This window comes from Salvelinus sp. IW2-2015, linkage group LG8 (assembly GCF_002910315.2).
Source record: "Salvelinus sp. IW2-2015 linkage group LG8, ASM291031v2, whole genome shotgun sequence".
In the NCBI taxonomy this organism is placed as follows: Eukaryota; Metazoa; Chordata; class Actinopteri; order Salmoniformes; family Salmonidae; genus Salvelinus; species Salvelinus sp. IW2-2015.
This window is the reverse complement of record NC_036848.1, coordinates 39,881,337-39,902,895: the sequence shown is the minus strand read 5'-3', so window position 1 is coordinate 39,902,895 and position 21,559 is coordinate 39,881,337. Positions and strand designations below refer to the sequence as shown.

At 41.6% G+C, this 21,559-nt stretch overlaps 2 protein-coding genes and 1 non-coding gene across 5 annotated transcripts; 1 reads left to right on the top strand and 2 right to left on the bottom strand.

The window, feature by feature from the left end:
• Positions 1-1,151: 1,151 nt before the first annotated feature.
• pdap1a (pdgfa associated protein 1a) lies at positions 1,152-4,032 on the bottom strand. Of its 2 annotated transcripts, none has more exons than XM_023993348.2 (6): positions 3,856-4,032; positions 3,262-3,344; positions 2,484-2,561; positions 2,199-2,323; positions 1,850-2,001; positions 1,152-1,680 (listed from the first exon to the last, which is right to left on the bottom strand). In XM_023993348.2, the coding sequence occupies exons 1-6, from the start codon at positions 3,866-3,868 to the stop codon at positions 1,646-1,648; spliced, it is 486 nt and encodes a 161-aa protein (XP_023849116.1). In that variant the 5' UTR covers positions 3,869-4,032; the 3' UTR covers positions 1,152-1,645. The 2 variants fall into 2 exon arrangements, with proteins under 2 accessions (XP_023849116.1, XP_023849117.1); XM_023993349.2 differs by having other exon boundaries at positions 1,152-1,674.
• A 2,351-nt stretch (positions 4,033-6,383) lies between these two features.
• Positions 6,384-12,489, bottom strand: LOC111967906 (chibby 1, beta catenin antagonist). 2 transcript variants are annotated; one of them, XM_023993346.2, is made up of 5 exons: positions 12,379-12,489; positions 12,058-12,164; positions 11,283-11,388; positions 11,038-11,150; positions 6,384-6,837 (listed from the first exon to the last, which is right to left on the bottom strand). In XM_023993346.2, the coding sequence occupies exons 2-5, from the start codon at positions 12,133-12,135 to the stop codon at positions 6,757-6,759; spliced, it is 378 nt and encodes a 125-aa protein (XP_023849114.1). In that variant the 5' UTR covers positions 12,136-12,164; positions 12,379-12,489; the 3' UTR covers positions 6,384-6,756. The 2 variants fall into 2 exon arrangements, with proteins under 2 accessions (XP_023849114.1, XP_023849115.1); XM_023993347.2 differs by having other exon boundaries at positions 12,445-12,478.
• Positions 12,490-12,922: 433 nt separating this feature from the next.
• On the top strand, positions 12,923-12,995 carry trnar-ccu (transfer RNA arginine (anticodon CCU)). The gene has a single exon. It is a non-coding gene; the product is annotated as a tRNA-Arg (tRNA).
• Positions 12,996-21,559: the final 8,564 nt, after the last annotated feature.

Here is a 21,559-nt window from a genome sequence, read left to right as displayed (position 1 = left end):
ATGGAAACAGGATGCACCTGACCTCAATGTCGAGTGTCAGCAAAGGTCTGAATACTTACCTTGTTTTAAAAAATAAATACATTTGCAAACATTTCCAAAAACCAATTTTTGCTTTATCATTATTGGGTATTGTGTGTAGATTGATGAGGAAAATGTTTTTCATTTAATACATTTTAGAATAAGGCTGGAGCAAAACAAAATGTGTAAAAGTCTGAATACTTTAAAAATGCACTGTGTGATGTGCATGGTGCGGCGTAGGCTAAGAATGTATTACAAGTCCATTCAATAAAAAATAAATGATACCCAAAACAATGGTTATTAATGTATCTATTAATTTATTTCTATACAACAAATGAACTCAAATACAGACAAAAATCAAACAATTCTGACCAATCCTGGAGAGTCATTTTTATAAACATTAAAACACTTTGTATATACTGTATGTTTTCAAGAGAGAAATTAGTTTCAGCCACCTCCAGTCATAGAATATTGCTTTCCTGTTAAAAGGCATCTCAGGTTCCAACCATCACACTATAGCATAGCATCCTCATGACTAATAGAGTGGGCGCATTCCTCTGCCTAGCCGTTGCTTATGCATGCCAAATCTTACAACGCCCAGAAAGGTATTTTACCAATCAGCTAACCACATTATGTTATAGCAATCTGGTGCCTGACCACACAGTCGATGAGGACGCACGCAACCATTGGTCGATGCATCCAACTTCTGAGCAGGGGAACGCGACCATTGACATTGTCCTGTGTAAACTGCCAAAACAAAAAAATTACAGAAGAGAAACCCATAGCACTGAAAAAGAGACTGTATGAGGCCCCAGCAATGCTTTTTCAACATAATTGTGAAATATTAACAATGAATTTTTATTCCAACAGATCTCCTTTTTGACTACAAGACATTACGCTGCAAGGTGGTTCAATCAGAAATTAGAGCCAGGTGGCGACTCAAACGCGCTGAACATGTCTGGGCAGAAACACTGACAGAATAAAGGGTAAAAACTCCAACACCTAAATAGAAGTGGCATAAAGGCTGACTAATTCCTTTATACATGTTTTGTCTGAGACATTTCTGCCTATGGGACCTCTTCTTTCCTTTGGAGGCAAAGGACTTTGAACAGTCAGGTTGTGAATGAAGACAAATGGTAGAGATGGAACAGAACATAATAAAGAATACATATAGATCTCCTGTATAACGTGTTCCTCCATCCCAACCACCACCTCCTGATTCACCTTAATAACAGGTCAGATGAAAGTATACAAACCCCTACTCATCCTCCCCAACACTTCCCATTCATAAGTAAACAGTGTTAAAATGCAAAAAATATAATCAAAGAATGATCTCCAGCAGCTTTAGAATTAGAACACAGGGGAGGAGTGAAGACACTAGAACGCCTGCCGCTGTGACCTCACAGAATACGGAGGAACTAAACAGGCAAACCTGAAGTGCCCCTTTGCCGTCTCCTCCAAAACGCCCGGCTCACACCCTTCCCTCATCGGAGATGAAGTGCAGGAGCCCAAGCACACGTTACCCCTGAGCTGACAACCCTCATATCGGTCCCCTCCCCTCCTACAGTCTTCTTGTCTCTCCATCCTCCCCAGAACATTTTCCAGGCCAAGTCCTCGGGAGACAGGCCTAACGCTTGGACTTGGAGTCTTCAGCTTCTTTTTCTAGGAAATCAGATAAAGACAGTCAGGCACTGAATTCAAAAGGAACAACCACAGTCTGAATAAACAGTGCCCGTATGACTTTCTGACTAACCATTTAAGCCCTGTGTTCCTGTCGGACAGTATAGCACAAAGGACAAGCACAGTATATGAGAGATTCCTTATCCCTCACCTTTTTTGAGGCCGTCCCTCTTCTTTTGCGCGTCCTCTCTCTGCTTCTTGATGATGGCCAGCCTGGCGAGGTCGGCCCGTGCCTGGTCTGTCTTCCCCTCTAGGTGAAGCTTCATGTAGCGTTCCTTAGCTTTCTGCTTCTCGATCTCCTCCCTGAGACAGAAAGCAAGATAGTCAAACAGGGTCCTGCTTTCAAGACGTTAGAATGATAACATATCCTTGCCTACACCTACTCCCAAGACTTTCACTAACAAGTCAAAATGGGCTCTTCCTAAATCCACTGACTTCAATCTTTTCATGTTAGGCATTGGCATTAGGCCTGAGACTTGAAGGAAAAGTGAGATCCTCACCTCTCTCGGCGTGACAGCTCTTTGGGTGCGTTGACATCTAGCTCGGTTACCTTCTTACTTTTCTGGGATATGCGGTTGGGATTCTCAATCTCAATCAATCCTTCCACTCCACTCTTCTTCTTATTCTGCAATAACAGAACGTTAAGACATTGAACAGAGAGCCAACATTGCAGCTCTGACTGAGGTAAGTGAGTAGGAGCATCTTGACGAGCATTCCAGTAAAACCACAACACTTCTAATTCCTTAGCGGACAGACTAGACATTAAAAGGAGATCCCGCACTCACAACGTCCTCCTCTTCACTGCTGCTATCGTCAGATCCTGATGACTTCTCCTCCTCCTTCTCTACTCCACCGTTCGCCTCCTATCACACATTCACCAGTTAGATCATGTTCAAGACGTCATGTCTGTGTTTGAAATGTATTTCACACACACACCTCTGAATATATAGATAAATGTTACTAGCTAAATTAACTGGTGCAGGAGGTCGAGCAGCCAGGCTATAGACTGCAAGGTAAACACATTTTTAACCATCCTTGACAATACCTCCAATCAAGGGCAGGTGGAACGCCAAAAAACAGAATAGAGAAAAATATTAAATCCACTTTTTGCACAGAGTAAAGAGCTCCCTCGTAATTTAGTTGAAGGACATCGCTATCTTCCCAACATCATTGCTGGAACTAGTAACTTCTAAGTGATGCAGCCACATGTGGAAGAACATGACAGCACTTTACACAGCTTCACCCAAAAAAAGACCTACACATATTCGAAAGGCATTTCTCACTCAGTACAATAACTGGATTTAAAATATGACGGAATATTTATTCATTATCAGAGTTACACCTGCAATTTGAAACGGGAGTTTAAGTCACTAGTGGGTTCCAAATCAAGAATTAATGGAATATCAGCAAGTAAATGCAGGTTGAAAATATCTCTCCCACACATTGCACTTGCAAAGCTGGAACCCTGTATGTGGTCTATAATACAGGGATCTGTTTAGAACTATGTTAACCACAAGGGGCAAAAACTAGATATCCCCTCAGAGCCATGGGTCCTTTACTCACCAGCTCTCTCTGTGCTTTCATCTGTCTATCAATCTCTTCAGGGTTGCTGAACTGCTTTCCCCGGCCCTTGTGACCTTTTTTACCTAAAAAAACAAACAAACGACAAATGAGAGCGAGGCATGTTGTAGTAGATCAGAAAACCAGAGATGAGTCAGACACGACGTTCACTCTGCGGCATGGTTACAGATGTCAGAAAGTGATTGAGCTTCTTCGCTGCCTTACTATATTGTGTCATAATGTTAACTCATTAGCCACATATGGTTAATACGGGGGGTGAAATTAACTGGGTGAAATCAACTGGGTACAAATGGTGTTCGCCAGACCAAGTTTAGCTATCTAACTTACTACTGTAGTGACAGTAGCCTAGCTAGCTAACTAGCTAGCTAATTAGGTAACTAGTTAGCTTGCTAGTTAGCTAACGTTACGTCAGTTCTCACGAAACGTTGATACTCAAGTAGAACATACATTTGACCAGATCCACCAAGTAGCTAGCTAGCAAGCTATATTTCTTGAGGTAATGTTACGTTGGCTGGCTAGCTAACAGTTAACGTTACATTTGGAACGTTAGCGAAAATAACGGCGCTGGATACTCACCGCCTCTTGGCATATTTGGTATAGGAACTTGAACGACTAAGACCGCAAATAACTAAGTTCACTGTTTCCAGTTAAACATAGAGTTTATTTTCTAAAGAAAAGGCCTTCGCGACACAGTCCTCGTCCAGCTAAACAAGAGGACTATCTTTTACCCGCTTCCTGAGAGCAACAAGAGTGGAAGGCGTTAAAAGTGCAATGACGCAATATTCAGCCAATCGCTACACAGGGATTTTGACAGACTTGTCAACAGACCATTCATATCAGGAAAATACATGCACAGTGTACGGAAAGTAAAAATAGCCAATGATAACACAGGTCTATAGGTGCGTTGCTTTACCTAAGCACCGCCATAACTTTTGTGGCGGTCATTTTTTCAATAGCAAATGTTGCGTTTATATTTTTGTTCAGTACAGTTCACAGACAAGACATGTGTATTTGTTATTGAAATGATGCGGAACTACGAGAGAGAGAACTTGCATCTCCAGACAAAATACATGTCCAAGATGGTCACATTTTCTATTTTGATTCTCCCATTCAAAATGCAGTCCTTTTTGTTGACATCTGACAGCTTTGTTTTTCGTATAGGATTCAAGCTCAGAAGCCCCTAAAACATCTCTTGATCGTCTTCTGACCTGAMCCATAGAGCATGGCCAGTATGATGGAGGATATCCAGGCTGTGTCGCTGTGACACAAGAAAAAAATCCCTCATCAGCTCTTTGAAGTAGACACTGATGGCTTTGGGGAAGGTGTAGGAGAACCCAGTAACAACGAAACAGCTGAGCAGCACCATCCTGCCCCCAACCATCATCAGGGGATCCAGCCTCCATCCTCTTGGTTGTACTGACTCCCATTGTCTGTCAAGAGGATGTTCCTCTCTAGGAGGCAGGAGTGGGGTATGTTACACAATCCATGTCTCAAATGTGGAATGTATATTGTGGAAGGAGGTATTGTGGCTCACACTGAGTAATAATTGGTCAATTCATAACCAAACTGTCAAAATGTCACTTTGTTTTCCCCCACACACTGGTGCAATACTTACTCAATGAACGACTGACTAAGCCTTTGGATTATGATTCTATTTACTGCATTTGTTTACAGTGACTTGGCCTGTTTGAGAAAGCTAATCAGATTCAATTTGTCTGATATGGTGTTTGAGATTGCTGTTAATCACAGTGCGAGAAGCCTGTTACTATAGAATTGTCTCTTGCCACACAGAAGTATGACGTAACTCTATTTACTTGATGGGTGGGCTTGTTTGTTTAGGTCTTGAATTAAATATCTGCTTAGTTGCTGGTGTCTGATCTTGACACATTCACTGACCCATTTCACCACAATCTTCTCAAGCATCCCCACCAATAAAAGTACATTTTGAATTAATGGAATCTACAGTTATCCTTCTTTAAGAAAAAGTATAAAAACCTTTTCTCTTGCATGGGTCCTCAGATCTAGGTTCTATAGCTGCACCATCGAGAGCATCCTGAATGCTTGCATCCCTGACTGGTATGGCAACTGCTCGGCCTCCGACTAGAGGGTAGTGCGTACGGCCCAGTACATCACTGGGGCCAAGCTTCCTGCCATRCAGGACCTCTATACCAGGCGGTGTCAGAGGAAGGCCCTAGAAATTGTCAAAGACTCCACCCACCCTAGTCATAGACTGTTCTCTCTGCTACCGCACGGCAAGCGGTACCGGAGCGCCAAGTCTAGAAGCCTCTTGAACCTAAACAGCTTCTACCCCCAAGCCATAAGCCTCCTGAACATCTAATCAAATGGCTACCCAGACTATTTGCATTGCCCCCCCGTACCCTCTTTTACGCTACTGCTCTCTGTTCATTATCTACGCAGTCACTTTAATAACTCTACCTACATGTACATATTACCTCAATTACCTCGACTAACCGGTGCCCCCGCACATTGACTTTGTATCGGTACCCCCTGTATATAGCCTCGCTATTGTTATTTTACTGCTGCGCTTTAATTATTTGTTTTATTTTGGGGGGTATTTTTCTTAACTGCATTTTTGGTTAAGGGCTTGTAAGTAAGCATTTCACTGTTGTATTCAGCGCACGTGACAAATAACATTTGATTTGACATTGTTAAACACATGGCAAAAACATTACAGGAATGTTACAGTAAAGAATTTTAGCTGAAAAATAGTCTGCAGTATATGCAGTATGTATAATGAAGTAAACTGCTGGAGAAATCTGCTGATATCACTGAACCCAGCTTGTTTTTCAGCTACAGAATTAAATAGCCTACCTCTAATGACAATCCTTACATTCAGCATCTGGTGTAACAATATTCTAGTAGTTACATTGTAATAACAATCTCACCTGACCTGTGACAGAAAACCACAGGGATCCAAGAGATGGTAGAAATATCCAGTGATACAGTTCTGAAGATGGAGACCTGTTGACCCCCCCCCCCCCACTCTTGCCAGTTTCCATCAGACGTTGGTCTAAGCTCGCATTAGTATGGGCACTTGCATACTAATACAGACATGTATGCAAACAAAACATGACTTTATGAAATGTAGTTAAAACCTTTTATTAAAGTAGAAAGGATATGAAAACAAATATTCCAATACACACAGCTGCCAAAACCATACACACACAGGACGTTGAATATAAATCATAGTATTCTAAAATAGTTCAGCACTGATACGATAATGCTTACAAAAGTTAATGAATCAAAGAAATTCATTTTCATAAAAGGATAGGGCACATTTAAAAACTCTCATACCTTCAATGATTTAAAATCCATATAACGATAAGTCTAATTTTACAGTACAGTTGGTCACTAACACTGCCATCCATCACCATCCCTTATCTATCCCCTTCCTCATTCCTCTTAATTCATTCCTTTTCAAGTGTTACTGGGAACCCGTCTTCAGTTTTCTATTCATCACTTCTTCCTTCGACTGTGATTTTTCACCTCCTCCAGTTCCTTCTCCATCAGGTGAGACTCTGCAGTGGTTTCTGACAACTTAAGGGAAACGAAATCAGTTACTTAACCTCTAATATTCTAAGCCGTTGTTTATATTTTTAACTAAGTTAACATATGGAGTTGTTTTAAGATGGTCATACCATGTTTCCTTTAGCTATTGGATTTAGAATTTTAGGACCCCTTTAAGGTAATTTTTTAATTTTTTATAATTTGATAAAATATTGAATTTGGCCATTACTACTATAGCCCAAAGAAACACATTGAATAACACATTCATAAATGGCAAAAAAGACAAACACCGCTGTAGCTCTGCCACTTTTCACTGCAGATGCTGAAGGGTGACATTGGCGGATGCGGTGGATTGAGACTCAGCCAATGCAAACTGACAGATTTTGATGGGGATTTTTGTATTATGTTCATTAGACTGACACACGGGTGCATCAATAGAGTCTTAAGGATTTTAAAAGGGAGTGTGGCACTTATTTCTCACTGCCAAAAACGCATATAATTTTAACTTAGAGCACCCCAAGAAAACATGACCAAATTAAACTCTTAAATCAATTGTTATAATATTATAATGTGGCGGGCGAATTGGGCGTCTACTCGTCCCTCTGCAGGGCACATTTCATCCCTGAAAACTTCCACCGCTATCAACAATGGAAGGAGTGCTGAAGCAAGAAGTTGCTTCTCAAAGTGGATGCTGTCCCTACCATCAATGTGGCTTCTAAAGCATCTCAAACAGCCAGCACCACCAGCAGCGCCCAAACATTATCATGGGCTTCAGTGAGCATGTAAGTCAACCTGGTAAGTGAAAGAGTTAGCTTGCTACCTCTATGCTAATGTTTGCTTGCTATATTGCATTTAGCTCACATCTAAATAACAATGATTCAGATTGTTTAATAGTRACATGTACAGGGTTGCAGGTAGCCTAGCGGTTAAGAACGTTGTGCCAGTAACCGAAAGGTCATTGGTTTGAATTCCAGAGCCGACTAGGTGAACAATCTGTCGACGTGCCTTTGAACAAGGCACTTAACCATCATTGCTCCTATAAGTCGCTCTGGACAAGAGTGTCTGCTAAATGACTAAAATGTAAATGTGATTGCAGGGTACAGTGAAAATCTTAGGCTTCGAGCTCCTGCAATGTTTTATCGGAGCTCGAGGCGAGGCGCCCTCTGTCGGTGCCATCTTAGCCAAGATAAAAACTAACCAAATGTAGACATGTCTGCCAGCTGTTGGTCGCTAACGGCTGATTCTGTCATACTATAGATAGTACAAGGCAATGGGAAAGAGTAGTGTTGGTGATTGTGGGGGCTGCACGTTTCGATAATTTGGCCATTTTGTGGCTCTAGGGGAGTTTTCTATAGCCTGCCGATTGTGGGTTCATCCGAAATGTCATTTTGGAGATGCCCCAGAGCCATGCCTTCTCTGGAGGGGTGGATTGTGGATTTTGCTCATTGGGAAAGTATATATATATATATTTTTTACATTTATTTTAGGATTAATGTTGTCACAGTTACTTCTTGTTGAAGAGGCAGCTGCTAACATTAATTTGCTATAGCTAGCTATCCTCTTCCTCCTTTTCTGAATGAATTTGTGGCCATTTGTTTTCCGCTAGCAAAATAAGTGAGCTAGATTTTGTTAGCTGTGTTATCGACATATTGCAGTACACTAAGTTTGACACTGGTATGGTCTAGTAAATATCCTAAACCTAGCCAGCTAGACGTGAAGCTAAAACCGGGGAGAGCGAGGAGAGAATTAATTTTCTGTTTCATCTGCTGTTAGCTTGCTAACCTTCACTCAAATACATATTTCCACATATAATTTATGAAATTAGATTTTTATTCCATAAAGATTGTAATTTAGTCAATATGTTGTGAATATTGTAGAAAAGTTTTCCATACTAAAAAGTGAAGTGCCACTTACAGCTTACCATGTACAGTGCATTCAAAAAGTATTCAGACCCCTTGACTTTTCCCACATTTTATTACATTAKAACATTCTAAAAATGATTTAAAATATTTTCCCCCTCACTCTATACACAATACAGGTATTCTAAAACAGGATAATATACATTTTTGCACATGTATTACAAATAAAAACAGAAATAATCACATTTGCATAAGTATTCAGACCCTTTATTCAGTACTTTGTTGAAGCACCTTTGGCAGCGATTACAGCCCCGAGTCTTCTTGGGTATGACGCTACAAGCTTGGCACACCTGTATTTGGGGAGTTTCTCCCATTCTTCTCTGCAGATCCTCTTAAGCTCTGTCAGGTTGGATGGGGAGCGTCGCTATACAGCTATTTTCAGGTCTCTCCAGAGATGTTTGATCGGCTTCAAGTCCAGGKTCTGGCTGGGCCACTCAAGGACATTCAGAGACTTGTCCCGAAGCCACTCTTGCGTTGTCTTGGCTGTGTGCTTATGGTTGTTGTCCTATTGGAAGGTGAACCTTCACCCCCGTCGGAGGTCCTGAGCACTCTGGAGCAGGTTTTCATCAAGAATCTCTCTGTACATCTTTCCTCGATCCTGACTAGTCTCCCAGTCCCTGCCGCTGAAAAACCCCACAGCATGATGCTGCCACCACCATGCTTCACTGTAGGGATGGTGACAGGTTTCCTCCAGACGTGACGCTTGGCATTCAGGCAAAAGAGTTCAATCTTGGTTTCATCAGACCAGAGAAACTTGTTTCTCATGTTCTGAGAGTCCTTTAGGTGCCAGTGGGCTGTCATGTGCCTTTTAACGAAGAGTGGCTTCCGTCTGGCCAGGCTACCATAAAGGCTTGATTGGTGGACTGCTGCAGACATGGTTGTCCCTCTGGAAGGTTCTTGGTCACCTCTCTGACCAAGGCCCTTCTCCCCCGATTGCTCAGTTTGGCCGGGCGGACAGCTCTAGGAAGAGTCTTGGTGGTTCCAAACTTCTTCCATTTTAGAATGGAGGCTACTGTGTTCTTGGGGACCTTCAATGCGGCAGACATGTTTTGGTACCCTTCCCCAGATCTGTGCCTAGACACAATCCTGTCTCTGAGCGCTACGGACTATTCCTTCAACCTCATGGCTTGGTTTTTGCTCTGACATGCACTGTCAACTGTGGTACCTTATATATACACAGGTGTGTGCCTTTTCAAATCATGTCCAATCAATTGAATTTACCACAGTTGGACTCACCAGTAACTCACCAGCATTCCGACCAGAAATACGACTTTCCCGAATTGGATCCTTTGTTCATACCCCCCAATTTAACTTATCCCTTTAGCTGCTCCAAGACGTCGCCGGCAGAGAAGAGGTATTCGGAGTGGACTTCTAGACCGACTCAGGAGGCATGCATACCATCCACCGTTTCCGATTATATTTCTCGCTAATGTTCATGCCCTGGACAACAAAGTAGACGAGCTCAGGGTGATTTGATCACCCTCCAACGTGGCTGGTGAAATAGACATCTTTACCCGCCAATGCCAAAATTTTAGGCCCTGCATTGGACCAACACTTTACATGTTGCATATATATTTTTGTTCAGTGTACTTAAAAAACACTTCAACCAGTAAAATGGCTCTTTGGCTAGCTTTACTACAGCCTATTTCAATGAGTGTTCGCATTCTAACATAGAATGCTGCATCCAAATAGGTATAGGTATTTCGCAACGATCACAAACAAATATAATCTTAGTGACTGTTCAAGCAATAATCAAAACAACATTGTAAGCCAACTTTGTTTAAGTAATAACTAAGTGGCCTCCTGGGGGGGCGCAGTGGTTTAAGGCACTGCATCACAGTGCTAGCTGTGACACCAGAGATTCTGGGTTCYAGCCCAGGCTCTGTCGCAGCCGGCRGCGACCGGGAGGCCCATGGGAGGGTTTGGCCGGCAGGGATGTCCTTGTCTCATCGCGCACTCGCAACTCCTGTGGCGGGCCGGGCACAGTGCATGCTGACCAGGTCGCCATGTGTACGGTGTTTCCTCTGACACATTGGTGCGGCTGGCTTCTGGGTTGGATGTGCATTGTGTCAAGAAGCAGTGCGGCTAGGTTGGGTTGTGTTTCGGAGGACGCATGGCTCTCGACCTTRGCCTCTCCCGAGTCCGTACGGGAGTTTCAGCGATGAGACAAGACTGTAACTACTACCAATTGGGTAAAAAAAAGTAATAACTAAGTAYATCTGGGCTATGGTGAATGGGCGCAGCTGGTGAATGGCAGTTGTTTACCCCCAACGTGTCTGTTTTTTTCAATCTGCAACTGATGATAACTCACCATGTCCAACAGGAGGTCAATCTTCAGRCTCAGTAGGTTGTTCTCCTCTTCAAGCTGTAAGTTCCTCTTTTTTAGTCTCTGCACCTCCTTCCCTGATGCATTCCCTCCAGACTCTGGGGGCAAGAAACAAAACACATGAAGAAAAACAAAATGGAAATACCAGTGGGGATCAGATAGATCAGACTTCTTACAGTAGCAGTGCAGACAGTGCAGTTTTCTACTGCATTTAAGTGAAGAWCAGTTACCTGCAATCCATTGTCCCTCTTCAAATTTCAAGCTCTGCCCCCCGATGTTCATTACAGGGGCTCCATATTCAAGACCCAACTCTATTTCCCTCGTAGACCGATCCAACTAGACCCAACAAAGGGGTGATTACACAGACTAAATTCAGATAACCAACAACAGATGCACAGAGCTACACAGTGGAGGTGTCATAATACCTATAAAATCTATCGATCAAACAGGGAAATGGATCCAATCGTTTTTGCACCTTTCATTTCTTCCCATAGGGATTTTAGAAACACTTAAAATAAGGGCTGTGTTTCATGTAGGCTTACCCTGGCATGAGGTTTTGATAACCTTGTAAATCTTTCTCGGACAAAGTTACTTTTATCAATATATTCAAGTCCATTTACTCTCAGATTTGAGGGGGTAAATACAGCCGAATATATTGTTAAGTCACTTTGTCCTTGTTTTAAATGTTTCTAAAATGTCCTATGGGAAAACTGAATGGTGGAAAAACGATTGGAACCATTTCCGTATTTGATCGCTAGGTTATGGGTATTATGACACATACTGTGGTGTAATACCTAAACTCAGTCCTGCCCCCCACACCACACAGTTGATTCAAATAACCAATTTATCATCCAGCTTTGATTATTTGAATCAGCTGTATAGAGCTATGGCAAAAAAACTAAACGTGCACCCAGGGGTGGCCCCAGCCCAGGACCAAGTGTGGGAAACCCTGCTCTAGTACACAATAATSTGTTTGCGGATTATAGGGGAATTTGATCAACTCACCGTGTGCAGATTGGAGAGAGAAACAGACTTGCGAGGAGGGGTCTTCTTTGGACTGAAGGTGTTGCCAAAAAACGGCATCTTCTTAATCAGCGGCGTTATAGATAGCTCTGAAGTGAGACAAATAACGTTAGAGATTGTGGAAGATTAATGTTGGATTCATAACTTTTTACTTTGCAGCTTTAGAGATAATCAGGTAGCGTTAACTAGCTACACAACGCGTTAGCTAGGARTAATAGCATTGCCAGCTAGCCAAGGCTACCAACAGCTAACGTTACGCCACTACCTTTGCTTAATCTGCTACTGTACAGCGCTAATATTTACCTTATTCCTTATCATTGGTAAACAGAGGCTTCCTTTCTCTTTTTCGCCCAGCTAGGTGATTTTTACCTGTTTTTTACAGACTTGCAGGTTACTGCGCAAGATCCATTTTGCCCCAACCGGGTAATAATGGAAGAATCTACAAATGGCAGCACAGCAATTGAGTTGGATGATATCAAATAATGTTACAATGTTATGAATGTTTACTTTAACTACATACACTTCGATTCTATATAATATGACAAAGTCTAGGWTTGATCCTTGTAATAATGTAAATACTTGGTCAATACCCCTGCTGTTGAGTTTAAGTGGAATAGTCTATCAATGTGAACGTATCACCATGGTGATAGCGTCACTATGTGGTTGTTTACAGAAAGCTTCGATCGAACTGTTTTCCCCGAMAAATAGTTTTCTGTGTGTCATTACTCGATTGTCAACAGATTTATCATCCGATACAAAAAGTCGTTCCCGTCATTGTTACTATATTTCCCGTGGTTATCACGAATATTCTTTTGATAAAGGCCTAACCCCGCCCATTTCACAACTAGCCCCAGTGGCCTAATGGATAAGGCACTGGCCTCCTAAGCCAGGGATTGTGGGTTCGAGTCCCATCTGGGGTGAATCTTTTTTGTCCATTGAATTGTTCAAAGCCGTGTCAACAACTAAATACAATGCTTATTATCAACATAGCAAATAGCTTAAAAACGTACATTGATGATTTCACGCAAATTAAACATTTACTTGCATTACACATTATAAATCTTGTCAAATTTACAAGGATTATAGTTGGAAATGTGTAGCCAAAGTCATCCTACAAAGGATCAATTGATGATTCTAATGTAGCCTCATTGCTGACCATACCGCTCGCGGCAAGTGTTGCAAAATAAATGTACACAAGTTATTCAATCATTGCACCCACACTGTTCGCGCGCGCCAAGGAGCGTCTGCTTTGCAAAGCGATAAAAAGAAGTCAGTTCTATATTTGTGATGCTGTAGGAGGTGCAAGTCCTGCCTCTCCCATATCGCACAGCCAGTTTGGGTAGGTGTAACATGCTGAACAGACCACATGCAAGCATGAGTCCACATGTACATGTTGATTTTGTCCACCCACACKAGACGGGATGAGGACATGCAGGTTGAAATATCAAAACAAACTCTGAACCAACTCAGATTCTGTATGTATCTAACTGACCCGCTCTGCCCTTTCTTCGCCATTTACCCATTATTGTCTTAGCTCTCCTGATCAACARCTGTGATTGCTTTATGCCTCTCTCTAATGTCAATATGCCTTGWCTACTGCTGTCTTGGCTAGTTTTAATTGCTTTATTTCACTGTAGAGCCCTCAGTCCCACTCAAATTGCCTTAGATAGCTATTTCATCCCATCCCACACACATGCAGAGACCTCACCTATGTTAATTGATAACTCCAGAGAAGAAACCTCTCTCAACCTCTCCTATGCAACGCATAGGTTTACCTCCACTGTACTCACATCCAACCATACCCTTGTCTGTACATTATGCCTTGAATCTATTCTAACACACCCAGAAATCTGCTCCTTTTATTCTCTGTCCCCAATGCACTAGACGACCAGTTCTTATAGCCTTTAGCCGTGCCCTTATCCTACTCCTCCTCTGTTCCTCTGGTGAACCCAGGCCCTGTAGCCCCCAGTTCCACRCCTATTCCCCAGGCGATATCATTTGTTGACTTCTGTAACTGTAAAAGCCTTGGTTGTCCTAGCCGTGTCTGAATCCTGGCTTAGGAAGGCCACCAAAAATTCTGAAATTTCCAMCCCCAACTATAAKATMTTCCGCCAAGATAGAACTGCCAAAGGGGTTGGAGTTMCAATCTACTGCAGAGATAGCCTGCAGAGTTCTGTCATGCTATCCAGGTCTGTGCCCAAACAGTTCGAGATTCTACTTTTAAAAATCTACTTTTAAAAACRGCTAGCGGAACCCCTGACAACATTCCGCTGAAAAGGCAGCGCGGAAAATTCAAAAATAWTTTTTTTGAAATATGTAACTTTCACACATCCAATACAGCAAATGAAAGATAAACATCTACCCATCGTGTCCGATTTAAAAAATGTTTTACAGCGAAACACAACATATGATTATGTTAGATCACCGCCAAGTCCAAAAAACACAGCCATTTTCCCAGCCAAAGATAGGAGTCACAAAAAGCAGAAATAGAGATCAAATTAATCACTAACCTTTGATGATCTTCAGCAGATGACACTCATAGGACATCATGTTACACAATACATGTATGTTTTGTTCGATAACGTGCATATTTATATAAAAAAAATCTCAGTTGACATTGGCGCCATGTTCAGAAATGCCTCCAAAATATCCGGAGAAATTGCAGAGAGCCACATCAAATAACAGAAATACTCATCATAAACTTTGATGAAAGATACATGTTTTACATAGAATTAAAGATACACTTGTTCTTAATGCAACTGCTGTGTCAGGTTTCAAAAAAACTTTACGGAAAAAGCACACCATGCAATAATCTGAGACAGTGCTCAGAGAGAAACAACATTTCTCCGCCATGTTGGAGTCAACAGAAATACGAAATTACATCATAAATATTCCCTTACCTTTGATGATCTTCATCAGAATGCACTCCCAGGAYTACTAGTTCCACAATAAATTGTTGTTTTGTTCGATAATGTCCATTATTTATGTCCAAGTAGCTACTTTTGTTAGCAGGTTTAGTACACATATCCAAACGCTCGCGCAGATCCAGGCGAACGTCGGACGAAAACTTTAAAAGATTACAGGTCGAAAACTAAGTAGAGAATCAATCTTTAGGATGTTGTTATCATAAATATTCAATAACGTTCCAACCGGAGAATTCCTTTGTGTCTATAGAAGTAATGGAACGCAAGTCGATATCATGTGGAATGCGCGTGGCCAGACCTGGCACTCTGCCAGAACACTGACTCAAACACTCCCATCCGCCCCACATCACAGTAGAAGCTTCATTCAACATTCTACAGACTTTGACGTCTAGTGGAAGCGTAGGAAGTGCAAACAGATCCATATCCTACTGTGTTTTCAATAGGCGATGAGTTGAAAATCGACCAGCCTCAGAATTCTCACTTCCTGTTTGGATTTTTTTAAGGTTTTTGCCTGCCATATGAGTTCTGTTATACTCACAGACATCATTCAAACAGTTTTAAAACTTCAGAGTGTTTATATCCAATAGTAATAATAATATGCATATATTAGCATCTGGACAGAGTAGGAGGCAGTTCACTCTGGCACGCTATTCATCCAAAGTGAAAATGCTGCCCCATCCCTAAAAAGAACCAGATACAATGCTATTACAGTAAATTGACGACAGACTTTCAGCGACGCTTATAGGAAGGACATTCAACAAGCACAGCACGTACACAAACTACTGATGATTGCTGAGTGAAATTGATGATGAAAAGATTTTATGTTAGAGTTCAGTGCTGCTTTTGACGTTATCGATCGTAGTCTGTTGCTGAAAAACATATGTCTTATTGCTTTACACCCCATGCTATATGTGCTAAAGAGTTACTTGTCTAACAGAACAATGAGGGTGTTCTTTAATGGAAGCCTCTCCAACATAATCCAGGTAGAATCAGGAATTCCCCAGGCAGCTGTCTAGGCCCCTTACTTTTTCAATTTTTACTAGCAACATGCCACTGGCTTTGAATAAAGCCAGTGACATACAGCGACTGAAATGACTGCAACACTTAAGAAATCACTGTGTTAGTTTCAGAATTGGTGGCAAAGAATAAGTTAGTCCTAAATATTTCAAAAACTAGAGCATTGTATTTGGGACCAACCATTCACTAAACCCTAAACCTCAACTAAATCGACATGCTGTTCAATTTGTGTCATTACCACAAAGAGGGACTTAGATAAATTACAATAGGCTCAGAACAGGGCAGCACGGCGGCCCTTAAAAGTACACAGAGAGCTAATATTAATGATATATATGTCAATCTCTCATGGCTCATTTGAAGAGAGTGACTTCATCACTGCTTGTTTTGTAAGAAGTGTTGACAAGCTGAATGCACAGAGCTGTCGTTTAAACTACTGGCACACAGCTCGACAACCATGCATACCCACAAGAGCCAGCCACCAGAGGTCTCTTCAAATCGCCAAGTCCAGAAACAGACTAGGGGTTAACGTGTACGCTCTGAGTTGGAAGCAAGTACAGGGAGTGAAAATTTAATAATAATAAAACATGAACAACACAATAACACGAAACTACAGACATGAACAGAAACAGAGTCAATAACGCCTGGGGAAAGAACCAAAGGAGTGACAGATATAGGGAGAGTAATCAGGAAGATGATGCGATTTAGTGAGTGTCATGAGTGCAGGTGCACGTAACGATGTGCAGGTGTGCGTATGATGAAAACTGGCACGTTGAGCGCCGGAGAGGGGCGACGGAGAAACTTGACAGTACCCCTCCCTTGACGCGCTGCTCCAGCTGCAGGATGACGCCGACCAGAGCGTCCCGAGAACCAGGATGGCCGTACACTTCTGCTGAGCGACGGGAGGCTGTCGAGCGCACGCAGCGCGAGCCTGTCATGCCGGCTGAGCATCCCCGGTTGCTTCGGCAGCGCACTTGACCCGACGTCACCAGTAAAAAATATATATAATATCATCCCTGTTTGTCGAGGCTTATTCTGTTAACGTGTTACGCTCAGTCGAAAGTAAGCACAGGAGTAAAATTGTTAAATAAATAAAAACAACACAAGAAACACGAAGAATAGCGTACAGACATGAAACAGAAACAGAAGTCAATAACGCCTGGAAAGAACCAAAGGAGTGACAATATAGGAATTAATCAGGAAGATGATGGAGTCCAGGTGAGTGTCATGAGGTGCAGGTGCACGTAACGATGGTGGCAGGTGTGCGTATGATGAAAACTGGCGACGTTGTGCCACGGAGAGGGGGAGCGGGAGTAAYCGTGACAATGGGAGGCGCACAATACTAAACAGAGCAATGACTACATGGAACTCTATTCRACATCAGGTAACTGATGCAAGCAGTAGAATCAGATTTTAAAAAACAGATACAAATACACCMTATGGAACAGCYGGGACTGTGAAGAGACACACACAAAGGTACAGACACACAGCATACGCACACAAGCYCTAGCACACACACTCTATACACATGCACATTGTAKTATTGTTGTATGGTGGTATTATACATTTTGTATTGTAGATATGTAGTGGTGTAATAATGTTATATGAGATACTGTTTTATCTTTTGTTTTATATGTAACGTAAGTGCCTTAATGTGTTTGGCCTTGGCAGCAGCTAATGGGGATCCCTAATGAATAGAAATACTGGAAATACAGATATGCATCTGTTGGTCATAGATACAGTACCTTTCYGGGYTTTTTTWAKGGTAAGGGCGTGGATCATAAAACCAGTTAGTATCTAGTGTGATCACCATTTGCTTCATGCAGTGTGACACATTTCCTTCGCATAGAGTTGATCAGGCTGTTAATTATGGCATGTGGTATGTTGTCCCACTCCTCTTCAATGGCTGTGCGAAGTTGKTTGATATTGGCGGAAACTAGAACACGCTGTCGTACCCGTTGATCCAGAGTAGAGGTTTAAAGTACATAGGTTTAAAGATGAACTTCTTGTGAATCCAACCACGGTGTCAGATTTAAAAAATGCTTTATGGCGAAAGCATACCGTACGATTATTTGAGAACATAGCCCACTAGACAAATCATTACAAACAGTAACCAGCCAAGTAGAACAGTTACACAAGTCAGAAATAGAGATAAAATTAATCCCTTACCTTTGATGATCTTCATATGGTTGCACTCAGCAGACATTCATTTACTCAATAAATGTTCCTTTTGTTCGATAAAGTCTCTTTATATCCAAAAACCTGAGTTTTGTTTGCGCGTTTTCTTCAGTAATCCACAGGCTCAAACGCAGTCAAAACAGGAAGACAAAAAAATCCAAATTGTATCCGTAAAGTTCATAGAAACATGTCAAACGATGTTTATATTCAATCCTCAGGTTGTTTTTAGCCTAAATAATCAATAATATTTGAACCGGACAATAACGTTGTCAATTTAAAAGGTAAACAAGAAAGGCACTCTCTCGGTCGGGCGCATGAAAAAGCTCTGTGACACTTTAAGGTCCACTCATTCAGACTGCTCTTACTTCCTAATTTTTCAGGYTACAAGCCTGAAACAATTTCTAAAGACTGTTGACATCTAGTGGAAGGCATAGAAACTGCAATTTGAGTCCTAAGTCAATGGATACTGTAATGGCATTGAATAGAAAACTACAAAAACAAAAAAACTACTTCCTGAATGGATTTTTCTCAGGTTTTCGCCTGCCAAATCAGTTCCTGTTATTACTCACATACACTATTTTAACAGTTTTGGAAACTTTAGAGTGTTGTCTATCCAAATCTACCAGTTATATGCATATCATATCTTCTGGGCCGAGAAGCAGGCAGTTTAATTTGGGCATGCATTTCATCCAAAATTCCGAATGCTGCCCCTACCCTAGAGAAGTTAAGAAACCGTTCTTATTTTCAATGACGGCCTAGGAACGTTCGTTAACTGCCTTGTTCAGGGCAGAGACAGCTTTTTACGCTGTCGCTGGGATTCAATCTTGAACCTTACAAGTTAACTAGTCCAACGCTCTAACCACCTGATTACATTGCACTCCATGAGGAGCCTGCCTGTTATGCGAATGCAGTAGAAGCCAAGGTAGTTGCTAGCTAGCATTAATCTTATAAAAAACAATCAATCAATCATAATCACCTAGTTAATACACATGGTTGATGATATTACTAGTTTATCTTCGTGTCCTGCGTTGCATATACTACGGTGCGTATCGTTGCTCCAAGGTGTACCTAACCATAAACATCAATGCTTTCTTAAAATCAATACACAGAAGTATATATTTTTAACCTGCTATTTAGCTAAAAGAAATCCAGGTTAGCAGGCAATATTAACCAGGTGAAATTGTCACTTCTCTTGCGTTCATTGCACGCAGAGTCAGTGTATATGCAACAGTTTGGGCCACCTAATTTGCCAGAATTTTACGTAATTATGACATAACATTGAAGGTTGTGTGCAATGTAACAGGAATATTTAGACTCTATGGATGACACCTGTTAGATAAAATACGTAACGGTTCCGTATTTCACTGAAAGAATAAACGTCTTGTTTTCGAGATGATAGTTTCCGGATCGACCATATTAATGACCAAGGCTGTATTTCTGGTGTTATTATGTTATAACAAGTCATATGATTTGATAGAGCAGTCTGACTGAGCGGTGGTAGGCAGCAGCATGCTCGTAGCATTCATTCAAACAGCTTTCCTGCGTTTTGCCAGAAGCTCTTCGCTGTGCTTCAAGCCTATCAACTCCGAGATTAGGCTGGTGTAACGATGTGAATGGCTAGCTAGTTAGCGGTGGTGCGCGCTAATAGCGTTTCAAACGTCACTCGCTCTGAGACTTGGAGTAGTTATTCCCTTGCTCTGCATGGTAACGCTGCTTCGAGGGTGGCTGTTGTCGTTGTGTTCCTGGTTCGAGCCCAGGTAGGAGCGAGGAGAGGGATGGAAGCTATACTGTTACACTGGCAATACTAAATGCCTATAAGAACATCCAATAGTCAAAGTTAATGAAATAGAAGGTATAGAGAGAAATAGTCCTATAATTTCTATAATACTACAACCTAAAACTTCTTACCTCGGAAAATTGAAGACTCATGTTAAAAGGAACCCAGCTTTATATGTTCTCATGTTCTGAGAGAACTTAAACGTTAGCTTTCTTACATGCACATATTGCACTTTACTTTCTTCTCCAACACTTTGTTTTTGCATTATTTAAACCAAATTGAACATGTTTCATTATTTATTTGAGGCTAAATTGATTTATTGATTATATTAATTAAGTTAAAATAAGTGTTCATTCAGTATTGTTGTAATTGTCATTTGTCACGAACGTCGTAGTGAGGAGACCAAGGCGCAGCGTGATTAGAATACATTCTTCCCTTTTAATAATGAAGAACACTTAACAAAGAATACAAAATGAACGTGACCGCTATAACACTGAGTGCAAACATGCAACATCACATAGACAATCACCCACAAACCAAACTGGAAAATGGCAACCTAAATAGGATCCCCAATCAGAGACAACGATAAACAGCTGKCTCTGATTGGGAACCAATCTAGGCCACCATAGACCTACATAATGCCTAGACTACAKACACACAKCTAGACATACCCAAAACCCTAGACAAGACAAAAACACACATACCACCCTCGTCACACCCTGACCTAACCAAAATAATAAAGAAAACAAAGATAACTAAGGTCAGGGCGTGACATCATTATTACAAATACATTTTAAAAATCGGCAGATTAATCGGTATCGGCTTTTTTGGTCCTCCAATAACCGGTATCGGTATCGGCGTTGAAAAATCATAATCGGTCGACCTCTAATCCAGAGCATCCCAAACATGCTCAATGGGTGACTTCTGGTAAGTATTCTGACCATGGAACAACTGGGACATATTCAGCTTCCAGGAATTTTGTACAGATCCTTGCGATATGGGGCCGTGCATTATCATGCTGAAACGTGAGGTGATGGCGGCAGATGAATGGCACGACAATGGGCCACAGGATCTRGTCACGGTGCATTCAAATTGCCATTGATAAAATGCAATTGTGTTCGTTTTCAATAGCTTATGCCTACCCATACCATAACCCCACGCTATCATGGGGCACTCTGTTCACAACGTTGACATCAGCAAACRGCTCGCCCACACAACACATGGTCTGGGAACAGCTCTGGTGGACATTCCTGCAGTCAGCATGCCAATTGCACGCTCCCTCAAAACTGTGCACCTATGTAATGATCATGCTGTTTAATCAGCTTCTTGATATGTCCCACTTGTCAGGTGGATGGATTATTTTGGCAAAGGAGACARTTTCAGTAACAGGGATGTAAACAAATTTGTGCACAAAATTTGAGAGAAATAAGCTTTTTGTARGTATGGAACATTTCTGGGCTCTTTTATTTCAGCACATGAAACATAGSACCAACACTTTACATGTTGCATTTATATTTTTGTTAAGTGTATATGCAACTGCACCGGAAGGTGCATAAACTGGTAGCCTGGTTTCTCATTTTCAAGTCAAGGA

Bases quoted from the DNA above. Each gene is read 5' to 3' on its own strand.
- pdap1a (XM_023993348.2), bottom strand. The intron at 2,562-3,261 runs GTGAGTAAAGGA...AATGTGTGATAG, and splicing joins TGAAAGCACAGAGAGAGCTG to GAGGCGAACGGTGGAGTAGA. The intron at 2,324-2,483 runs GTGAGTGCGGGA...CTGTTATTGCAG, and splicing joins GCAGTGAAGAGGAGGACGTT to AATAAGAAGAAGAGTGGAGT.